Genomic DNA, 11,423 nt, shown 5'->3' with positions numbered 1-11,423 from the left:
ACATTGTCACAATAGAAGCTCAAACATGTGGATAGTTTTGATTGGGCTATTCTGATGTGGGGACTATTTTACTGGTTCCCTTGTTTGGGATTTCACCTATTCTATTAGAGTGGGGGAAGTTGGTACCACTGGAGGGAACTAAAGAACTAGCCATTAGTAGCATGCATTAGAATATTCAATGGACCAGCACTACCTTTAATGGAACAGGAGCTACCACAATTTTACTAAAATATTCTAGAAGAAGAATTTAGATTTATATCCCACCTTTCTCTCCTGTAAGGAGATTCAAAGGGGCTTACAAACTCCTTTCTCTTCATCTCCTCATAAACCTTGTGAGATAGGTGGGGCTGAGAGAGTTCCGAAGAATTGTGAGTAGCCCAAGGTCACCCAGCTGCAAGAGTGTGGAAGCAAATCTTGTTCTCCAGATAAGACTACACCAATCATGTGGAGGAGAGGGGAATCAAACCCAGTTCTCCAGTTTAGAGTCCACTTGCTCTTAACCACTACACCATGCTGGCTCCCCAGATGGCTCGAATAGCTTTTCATTCCAAGGGAGTCTTTGGAGAACACTTAAGATGGAGAACCATGCCTTCATTGATGCCATGTAAGACAACATCTTTGCAATATGGACATATGTTATGTTATTGATTTTCCATAATATACAAACAGCAATAGTGGAAATATAAAATAGGGTCTCATTTGTAAAATGTCATTTTTATTTTTATGGTAATTTAACATTATTCAACAGTGAGAGGATATGTTTCTGAAGGAAATTCTAGCCATTGCCTCCATTCCACTCTCCTCAACAACTAAAAAGAACTTCTTTGGAGGATGCAATAAAGAATATCAAAAAAGTATTCTGATTTTTTTGCTGTGATATTTAAACCAACAACAATCATATGAATTAATGGAGTAAAAACCTTGACTTGATAAATAAATCCATAAGAGAATACAAAAAAGTGAATAAAAATAAACATATTCCATTTTGTACAAAATGAGATGAAAAATAAATAAATGTATCTTTTCTTTGCACTTAAAACTCTCATTTTCAACTTTTTGTGCTTAAAATTTCCTGCTAAAATAACTCTCTGTACCTTTGATTTCCTGTTGCATCTCTGGAAACAACTAGAGCAACATCATTATACTCTGTATTGTGCAAATAAAACAAAACGCTAAAGTCTGACGTCATAAAAAAGTTGACTCAAAAGATTCAGGTATCAAGACTGTTTTCTTTGCAGACCTTCTGATTTGCTCCTGAGAACTGGTTGAGTTTTGCTCTGGCAAGACTTTGAAATCCCGAGGACAACTGAAACTACATGGAGCTGTGTTGTCCTGTCCTATAATTTGTAAACTGCTCGATGACCGTAGTGAATCTCTTCCGATGCCTTTAAATAAAGGAGTTGATGTAATCCAGGTCAACAAACTGAAATCTGATTGGTCAATTGCTGAGTTCGACTGGAATGTTTCATCTGTCATTGTTGGCTCCAGCTCCAATGCAACATGTGTAATTTTGTGAGAACTTGGAGATGTTCCTTCACTATGAGCCACTGAAGTCTGCCCATTCTCTTCAAACTGAGCACCAAGAGGAGGGGAAATATTTAAACCTGTTGTTGTTTCTGTCTTTGGTTGCTGACTTTTTTCATTTCCATGATCAGATAATTCTGTGGGACTGTTTTGGTTACAAGCATTTAAAGAGTCATTAGCAACGAAATAAGGGTTTTTTAAAGCATAATGAGCACATGGATACTTATGAGGATCTGTGTCCTTTCTGGTGTTCCATCTTTCCAAACACTGGCTGCGTACCTCTGGTGGCAACCTTGACAGCTGGCGTCCAAGCTGAAGCTGGGTTGGAAAAAGTGTGCCCTGAAATGTTCTGTATAAAAACCTGAAAGGGAAAAATACAGAGAAAAATAATAAAAGAGAATGAGCAATGTCATTGTTAAAAGAAAAATGTTTTGAAAGTGAAGCGTAGTGACCGCATTTGGCTTGAATAATGCAACAAAAATGCTTTGCTACAATGCTGCATCAGGAAACATTACGTGCTTTTGAAAATGGGGATGTGAACAACTTCCTCCATAACCTACCAGTGTGCTGTAAGATATTTTAAGGGAAGAATGGTTGTAGCCTTTTTTATTGAGAATTCAAAATTGGGCTGCTGACCGGAAAAAAAATGTTGCTGTAAAACAATGATGGGAAATGGTTGGCCAGAATTATTAGCCATTTGCATAGAGATGTATGAGTGATCCATATCTGTGCCTAGAAAAATAGAGTGAATGGATCATGACTAGGGAGTCTATGCCAGCGTGGGTATACTGTGCAGGTTCCCGTGCAAATGGAACCTTTAATGTATGGGGGGTGGGGCCAGGAGACTGAATGCTAAGCTCCTCTCACACATTTATTTCTACACTACACTACAGCTCTATGCAGATGTTGAAAAATGTGAACACTGTACCATTCATAAAGAAAAGTAAGAGATGGTCCCTGGATCATCCACTCTAACACTTGAATATTTAGCCAAAATCGCTGTTAGCCCTAAGGGCATAAGGTACTTTCATGTGATTGGGCTGCTGACTGATGTGATTTGGGAAAAGTGGGCTGCTGACTGAGAAGAGAGATGGGACACCTTTATCAACTGCAATTTGTTTTTCCTGCTTCCTGTACAGATGACTATAAAGCTTGGGTGTGGCCAGATGTGATTTGGACGTGAGCTGGAAGGCAAGAGTCAAAGGGATCTTGGCCCATGACTCACAATTCAGGCTTTTAGAGGAGTCAGCATATATGACCAGGACCACAGTTGTTCTGTGTTAATATGTATATTAAAAAAATAGCATGGAGGAGGTTATGTATGTACACTGACAGAAGAGTAAGGTTCACTTTAGAAGTCTGAATGAATGTTGGGGGATGGTGCCCACTCCCTTCCATGTGGATCCAGTATAATCATGTAAAGCTTACATGGTCATTTGCAAAGGGCTCTTTTTAATTTAATTATATGTATTTTCCTATGTGCTGTGAGCTGCCCCAACTTTGAAAGGGGAAGGGTGGCCTATGAAATAAAATAAAGTTATCTAAAGGTAAGACAAAATCTATTGCGTGTTGATTTATTTAACATTCATTTTCTGTATTTGTTGCAGCCAGTGCATACAAAATAAGACCAGTGATTCGTTTAGTCCTATAAACTCTATTTTGATTATTTCACATTTATTCAAGCCAACTAATGTATACTAAAAAAGACAACCTACCTGGGAAGCAGAGCAACGGTAGGTGTCACAAAACAAGTCAGATAAAACATAGGATCTCCCATCAACTTTTCCATAATCCAGTAGGGATTGGATGGAGGATAGCATGTTGGGCAAGATGCGTTGTAAAGTAGTGCCACAGTAAAGAATAAGCCAAGGCTAAAGGCACAAGATGACAAATGTAGCCAAGTCTAAAAGAAACACACAGAAAATTAATTTGTCATTGTGGAATCCTCTTGGAATATCTTTCTGGAAAGTGCAGATTTTCTAACCAGAAGGAGAAGCCCTTGCTGAGGATGCGGTGAGTTCCAAGGCACCATGCTGGCCTATGTCTCTGTGAAAACTTCACGGTTGTCAAGGTGATGCTGACCCAAACAATATTCTCATCATAGGAATTCCTATCTCTGAATACTGAAGCTAGAAGATGCAATGACTGAGACATTATTCTTCCCTTACTGATGTACCCAAATGGACATGCATACTATTTTTCTATGGATATGCCACCTGTGCTAGGATCACCAGCACCTATTGGATAGTACCTGTGACCTCACTGCACAGAAATAACTTTCTTTTCTTGTTTATAATTCAAATAACTAGACTAGTGCATCTTTACTCTATAAACAGCGAACATCTACTCTTATATTAGTGGGTATTCTCCAGCAAAATACATGCCTACATCCTCAACCATTATATCACTTGCATGATAAATGAAAGCAAATCATTACCAAAATCAAGTGATAATCCTCTCAGCAAAAGGCTCAAACTCTCTGCATGCTTTCCTGATCCCAGTTCAGGCTGTTGTGGGATCTAAGTCACAGCCAACTGATTCATATTGTGGCAAGCACTACTGAGCAAGTTTCATGACACAGTGGTGATGCTTGCATGTACTGCGGAATGCATTAATAATATCATTACTTCCCATGTTAGCAATATAAGCTTTCAGATATTTAGCAGCCGAGCCACCAAAGGTAATAAATGTGTGAAATATTTTAACAGTTAGAGAACTAAAAGATACAGATATTTGCTAATGATCAGACTGGATATTTTGGGGACCTAGCAATGATACTAGCAACTGGTCTGTTTTTTTCCTGACTATTTGCAGCAAATTTTGCCACAATAGTGCAGTTCAACAAACCATGATATAAAAAGAACTATTAAATAAATGTGGCATTTTCCCAAGCTATTTCTACCGAAATGACCGAGAAAACCAACTCAAGTAAGGGCAATATGAGCAACAACCATAAGAAACACGGCAGGTTGCTATGCAGTGTTCATTCAGGCAACTTACCCAGGTTTTGGTTTCAATGGCCAAATGCAATATTATGGTGAAAAGAGCTACTGTGGTGATTGGGGTTCCCCAGGCAAATATATCCACATCTGAATCATAATAAGTCTGAAAACATTAAAATGGGGTTTAAGCAAACATGGGAGTTTAAAACATTGACCTTAAATATATATAAATTATCACATCTATACAGTTGCCTTGGATTCAACATCCTGGAAGTGCTCAAGACCAATGCCACACATGACACTTCAGCAAATCTGGGTCTGCAACCCACTGTAAACTCAGTAAAGAAAGTTCCCTGTGGAGGGAACTTGCGTCTGAACATAAGAAGAGCCCTGAAGGTCAGACCAGTAGTCCATATAGTCCAGTTTCACACAATGACCAAACAATTGGCCTGGAGGACCAGCAAACACGGCACATACATTTCAGAACACTTGTTAGTTCCATTGATACTTGCCCATTTATAGAAGCCACACTGACCCATCTAAAATGTAACAAGTGAATTGATCCATTGCCAGAAGTCAAGTTAAAGATTGGCAGCCCCATCCAAGACTTCAGGTGGTTGGCCGTGGCACCACAGTCATGCTGCCCCTCCACTCCCAAAGGGGCTTCCTGGTGGTGTGCGGAGGCTTCACAGGCATGAAAGCCTCCTTGGTGCTGAGAAACCCCCATTGGGTTTAACAGACTCGGAAGTCTGAATGCTCAGTCACCAGTGTAGTATGCAAAATGGCCATGCCCCATGCCTACTTTTGCTATGCCTGCAGTGGTGGCAGGGGCGCTGGGACTCAGCACTGGGTAGGGATGGGGCAGCTACATGCTGGCAGTTTTGACCCTCTGCCCCAGGGAGAAACATATCTGCCAGTGCGGCCGCCCACAGCTCCCATGGGCAGATACTCCCCCCCCCCCCCGGTTGGGGCTTTAGGTCTAGTAGTTATGGTTGGAGAAGGCAAGGGCTATACTCTCCAGTCTGCCAGAAATCCTAATTCAACCTCACTCTACATCACCTATTTCTTCTAGCCAGATAACATGGAGCTGCTATAACTGCCTGCCATTCTTGAGAGGAAACTTGTCTAGTGCCTCTTCCACACTTTCTAACTTACCTTTCAATGCATTTTGCAGCTGTGTGGAACAGCAAAATCCACTTGCAAACAGTCGCGCCGCAGTGCTTTGAAAGTGCATTATCCTGCATGTGCGGAAGGGACCTAAGTCTTCATTCTGAAACATTATTCAGAACCACTGCCCAGTGTTTTGTATCATAAAGCTCTATGCTTCTGCATGGTTCATAACAATAACCCTGCAAGACCCACTGTGTGACAGACAGAATGCCAGTTTCACTTCATTTGGCATCCTGATCCCTACTCTCTCCTGGCATTAGCCCAATGTCTCACAACTGTAACAAGGCCGATGATGTCTTTGGATTTCTAAATGCACTTCACAGTCCCACGACAGCCATGCCACATGGGAAGAAGACACATTCCTCTCATTTACAGTCCCACCCAAGTATATTTGCTATGCCTGACCTTCGTTTCCCTCTGATCAGAGAACAGTTTGAGGAAATGTCAATGCTAAACTTTTCTACAGCTGACAACTTACAAAGTAAGGGATGAAAAAGCAAACTAGGCTTTGATAGAGAGCATCAATCATGTTCATCCAAAACATATGTGGCTGGTACTCCTGCAAATACAGAAAGATAGAATGAGAGTCCAGAATCAGTACAGATACCATCATTTCTCCACTAAGCTGGAACTACAAGATACACTTCTCCTTTCTCTTGCCTCCTAATATCATTTGATCACAACCACACCTAGACTCTTGAGTTTAACTCATTTTCTTTGAGAAGGGCTGAGGCTCAAAGGAAATCCACATACTTTGCACACTGAATATCCCAGGTTCAATTCTTGGTTTCTCTGGTTAAAGGATCCAAGGGCTAAACTACACATTCAGATTTTCAGAAATTGGGTCTGGGTTCCCTGAGTAGCAAAAGCACTTGGAGAACTTATTTTCCCATTTTTGCTACTCCATGTGCACTGAATGCTTTCAATATACGGGCAAAGTCAAAAACATAAATCTCTTCCTGGTGCTTTTTTCGCATGGGAACATGGCTTTGGGGAGGAAGGGGTGTGCAGAGAGGCAGAAGTCATTTCTTTCCTATTTTGAGCCCGATGGACTCTTCTTTATTTTATAATAGCCATTTTCTGCACCTGTTGTGTGGTTGCAGAGAACCAAAATTCAACAAGTGAAAAACTTGAACATGTAGTTTGACCCTCAGTTTTCAGGTTTTGGGCTAAAGTGTTTCTCTGCTTTAGACTCTAGAGAGCTGCAGTGAATCAAAGTAGATAATAATGAGCTAGTAAACCCTAAGGCAGGGGTCCTTCAATTTTCCCAGCATGCAGACAACACTGTAATTTTGACACAGTGGGGTATGCACATCCACAAAATGGCTGCCTTAGGAGGCACAGCCAGCCACAAAATGACTACAGCAGTTTGCCTTCAGTCAAATGGTAAAGACTCTTGTGCTGTAGTGACAGCTACTGCTAAAGCGATGTTTTTAAATATCTGCACAGCCCACAAACTTTCCAATGGCCAATTAGAAGCCCCCTGGTCTCACCCACTTTCTAAAAACACTTGGTAGGTGTCAGAAAACTTGTGTGGGAGGAGGGCGACATGGCATCCATGGAAACTATCTTGGGGATCCCTGCAAAGGGAACTTTCTCTGATTATTATAACTAACTATTGTCTAACAATCTGGCAAACAAAATCTTTGAAGATAAGATGTCACAGATTGGCTTGTACATATCACAATTCTCAGTTTAGCTTTATGTTTTATCTTCCACCTACAAAACCTAGAATTGTATCCAGAACCTGATCTCATCTTGTTCCAGAGGAATGTGCTTTGAATGGATGTCTCAGCACAATTGAAACTTTGACCCTTGCCTATGCTCTTAGAGATGCTTTGAGAAAATGTAACACAGCATTCCAAATGGGAGACCTTTCGAGTAGATAATACTCTTTGCCTACTGACAGAAGTTTTTTAAAAGGCATTAGCAATGGAAATGGCTTATTTTTTAAAAAAATCTTATTTAATGTACTTTGGTTAGTTTCAGTCTCATGCTGCAGAGATAAAACATTGTGAAAGTCAAGTTGGTACCTTCATGTCCTGGCCACTTTTGTAGAGGTGAGGCACAGCAATTAATATATCTGCAGGTACATCTTTATCAAGTACTCCAGCAATCAGTTGGGGAAGGGAGGAGAATAATAAGTTAAAGAAAATCAGGTACCACTGGTCTATCATTGAAGCCCCAGAAAAACCACAGTAGAACTGGTACCAGAAAAGAAGGGCCACAAACATCTGGAAGAGAGAGAGAGAGAGAGAAAGGGAGAGAGAGATGCATTAATTATTCAGTCTTTTGGATTTACAAGAATCACATACATCTGTAGAAAGGGCAACATGACATATATATATATATATATATATATGTAACACAGCATATATTCCCTGCTTACTAGAAAATAAGCTCCCTCCATTCTAGTTCTTTCCCTCAAAGGAACTATTGTTACAGTACTGAAAGGGGCTTTGTAGGCCAGCTAGTCCAACCCTGCTCAGTGCAGGACATCCAGAGCTAGAGCATTCCAGACAGATTGAGGTCCACTTTTTGCATGAAGATCCCCAACAAGGGAGGTCCCTGCTGCCTGCAGCTAGTTGTCTTGTTGAGCTGTTCCAGCCATTAGAAAAATTCACAATAGTAAGTGCACAGGGAAATAATGAAACTGTTTATGCACTAAAATCAAACATCTGAAAAGGGCTGAGCCCAATACAGTTTCCACTGATTTGATGCTGTGCAGGGCCAGAAAGGGAGGAATAAAGTGTCCCTCATCTGTACTTCTTTCCCTCTCCAGATCACGAGGTTCAACTTGTATTTCCTTTACTGACATGTAATTAATGTTTTATGAGATGAAACCCAGTGTAATTTCAGAACCATAATTGGCTTTTATGATTACACCTGTGAGCACTAAGCCACTGTTCCACTGAATCGCACTGATCTTGCTCCCCACTAAATTTGATTTTCATATGCTAGGCATCACATCTACGTAATGGCTTGTGTGTACTGAAGGACTCCCCACCCCCCATCGCTATATTCAGCTCATATGATTGGAACCTGTGTTGATGTTGTGCATGTCAGCTGGTGCAGTCTTTATCCTCCCTTGGTACAAACAATGTCTGTATAATGCCATTGATCTAGCCATGTACTTCTTAGAAACTTCTTGTTACTGAATGTCACACATATTTCTTTTCATCTTTTACCGACTCCACGCTTTTCACTATGAGCAGTTTAAAACTTCAGGGCATTTAAAATGTACACTTCTTAGAGTATACCCACTGGAAAGCCTTTTAATTCCATTGTTACAATATGGGTCACGCATTTGAGAAATGTATCGATAGCTCCATAATGCTAGTACTGAAATTATCAAGCTATATACTCTGGAGTAGTTCCATAGAATTCAGAAAGATTACTCCAAAGTAAATGCTTGAGAATTCTTGCCACAGGATTTCTCATGACGGATTCTGTTATTCATTTCAAACTTGAATTGCTCTTTGAAGGATCAATGTGAACCTTCAGAACAAGTCAATTCTGAAGACTTTATGTTTAATTTATAGACTGCCTCTGAGCAAAATATATCAGAAGTGCAACCAATAAATGCACTGCTGAACTGCAGTGTAGTTTCTTCTCCTAGTCCTCATTTGTGCCATCCGAGGGAGCACTGTGCTCTCTGTCTTTATTGTTTCACGCTTTTCGGGTCAGTTAAGGAACAGGTTGACATAAAGCCTGCAATTTAAAGATGGTGTAAAGCCAGTGGTTTTAGTCACTCCAGAGCTACAAGATCTAGGCCTTTTCCTAATATGTAAAGTAATATTTTAGTTTTGCCATATTACTTCATAAGGAACATGATATCACACACCAAATTTACAGCCCGTGTGCAGTCATATGCCTGCCTTTGTCATGACGAGAGCTGGCAATGTACGTCAATTTTAATGGTTTTAAAAATAAAACAAAACTAGAGAGTCCTAGCCACTGAAATGTTGTTGATGACCTATTTGCAAATACCCTTTTAATCAGTGACTATTCATTCACATTCTCTTTTTTTAAAGGAAGAAGTTTCCTTTCACTAGTAGCCACTACAGACAATAATGGCCAAACAATACTTCTAAACATATTTGCTTTCCTGCATGTTTCCAGCAGCTGAGTTACTGCCAAGAGTCAGGCCCCTTCAGCTGAATAATGCAATTTAAATCCACTTTCACAATTGCTTGCAAGTGGATTTTGCTATTTCACACAGTAAAGTCCAGCTTTTGAATTGTGGATTGAAAGTGGATTGAAAATGCATTATTCTGCATGTGCGGAAAGTCCTCAGTGGAGTCAGAGAATTAATGCAGAAAGTCAAAATCTAAATGCAGCTGGTTCAGGATATTTAAAGTAATGTTAAAGTCTTGATTAATAAAATAATGTTTGGATTAAGTGTTTATCAATTCTCATTTCTATGAATTTGCATTCATTGACCAGAGTAATGGAAGGGTACGATAGTTCTTGCATGTTGTTCCTTATATCTTTTAAAATGAAAACTGAACCGTAACTGTAGCCCTGGTAGAAGGGTTTGGCAATTTTTCGTAGCTGCTGCCATCCACTGGGGAAATGAAGACTAATCCTGAAAACTATTAAGGGTAACAGTATACTTGCCTCATTACATGTACATAAGATCTGGCCTTTTGTTCTAACTTGCTCGCAGAATGCATTGCCAATAGCTGAATTACCTATTCTGCAGTTCCCTTCCACAACCACCACATTGAGTGCATTTGACAAGAACACAGGGAAGTGATGTGAATTTTCATTGCCTTTCCTGATATTTTAAAATTCAACAAGGGCTATCTTCATTGCTTGACTGGTACTTAAGGCATGAATTTGTCTGCCTGGATTATTGGGAATGACCTCTCATGATGGAATTGCTTTTGTGGCAACAAAATGGTGTCCAGCAGCTTACTAAGAGGAGCATGGTGGTCTTTAGCGTGATTTCTCCAGCCTCCCCTTTATGAAGTCATACTCACTAGAGTTTGGAGAAGGAACTCAGAGACCATGAAAGGCTGTCTGCAATTTGAATCTGGACACATAACGGTTCAAAGAGCTGGAATTTTTTAACTGGAGTTGACTAAAACTGATGCATTAGAAGAAAAGAGTGTGGATTTATACTCCCCTTTCTTCCCTGTAAGGAGACTCAAAGTCACGTACAAACCCCTTTATCTTCCTCTACTCACAACAGACACTTTGTGAGATACGTGGACCGAGAGAGCTCTGAGAGAATTGCAACTAGCCCAAGGTCACCCAGCAGGCTTCATGTGTAGGAGAAGGGAAACAAACCTGGTTCACCAAATAAGAGTCTGCTGCTCAGGTGGAGAAGTGAGGAATCAAACCTGGCTCTCCAGATTAGAGTTCACCTGCTCTTAACCAACTACCCCATGCCAGCTCTCGGCTTATTGGAGTGTTCTCTGGAAATCTGACATAGGATCAGCAGACATGCAGCCCATGATAGGAGTCTGTTTGCTTTGTTGTGCTCTATTTTTGTATTTGCAAACAAACAGAGATTATGAAGACAACACAAGTCTCCAGTGTCCTCGTTCATCACAGGGAAACAAGCCCGATAAAAGCAACCATCCCTGCTGCTTCCAACAGCTCATGGAAGTGAGTGAGTTACCTTTTCTGCAATAATATAATTTCTAACAGTGAAGAATGACAGCAATTCTGTTCCCAGAAAAAAAAATCACCTTTTGCGAAGTTTCCAGCTGCTGTGACTTGTACCATGGCAGTTTAATCCAATACTCAGGAGTGGACTGTTAATCTTTGGTTGCTGGA

General features: G+C 40.4%; 1 protein-coding gene across 3 annotated transcripts in view; it reads right to left on the bottom strand.

Moving 5' to 3' along the window:
* Positions 1-698: 698 nt before the first annotated feature.
* The window catches only part of ATP10A (ATPase phospholipid transporting 10A (putative)), a 150,715-nt gene continuing 139,990 nt past the window's right edge, over positions 699-11,423 (bottom strand). For all 3 annotated transcript variants that reach the window (XM_048495305.1, XM_048495306.1, XM_048495304.1), the window contains 5 exons: positions 7,670-7,870; positions 6,115-6,195; positions 4,525-4,629; positions 3,240-3,427; positions 699-1,885 (listed from right to left, as the gene is read on the bottom strand). In XM_048495305.1, the coding sequence (XP_048351262.1) occupies positions 1,186-1,885; positions 3,240-3,427; positions 4,525-4,629; positions 6,115-6,195; positions 7,670-7,870 (1,275 nt within the window). In that variant the 3' untranslated portion in view covers positions 699-1,185. The remainder of the gene's footprint in view (positions 1,886-3,239; positions 3,428-4,524; positions 4,630-6,114; positions 6,196-7,669; positions 7,871-11,423) is intronic.

The sequence above is a fragment of the Sphaerodactylus townsendi genome, linkage group LG04 (assembly GCF_021028975.2).
Source record: "Sphaerodactylus townsendi isolate TG3544 linkage group LG04, MPM_Stown_v2.3, whole genome shotgun sequence".
NCBI lineage: Eukaryota > Metazoa > Chordata > Lepidosauria > Squamata > Sphaerodactylidae > Sphaerodactylus > Sphaerodactylus townsendi.
Note: the sequence above shows the minus strand (reverse complement) of the source record. Positions and strands in the feature narration are given on the sequence as shown.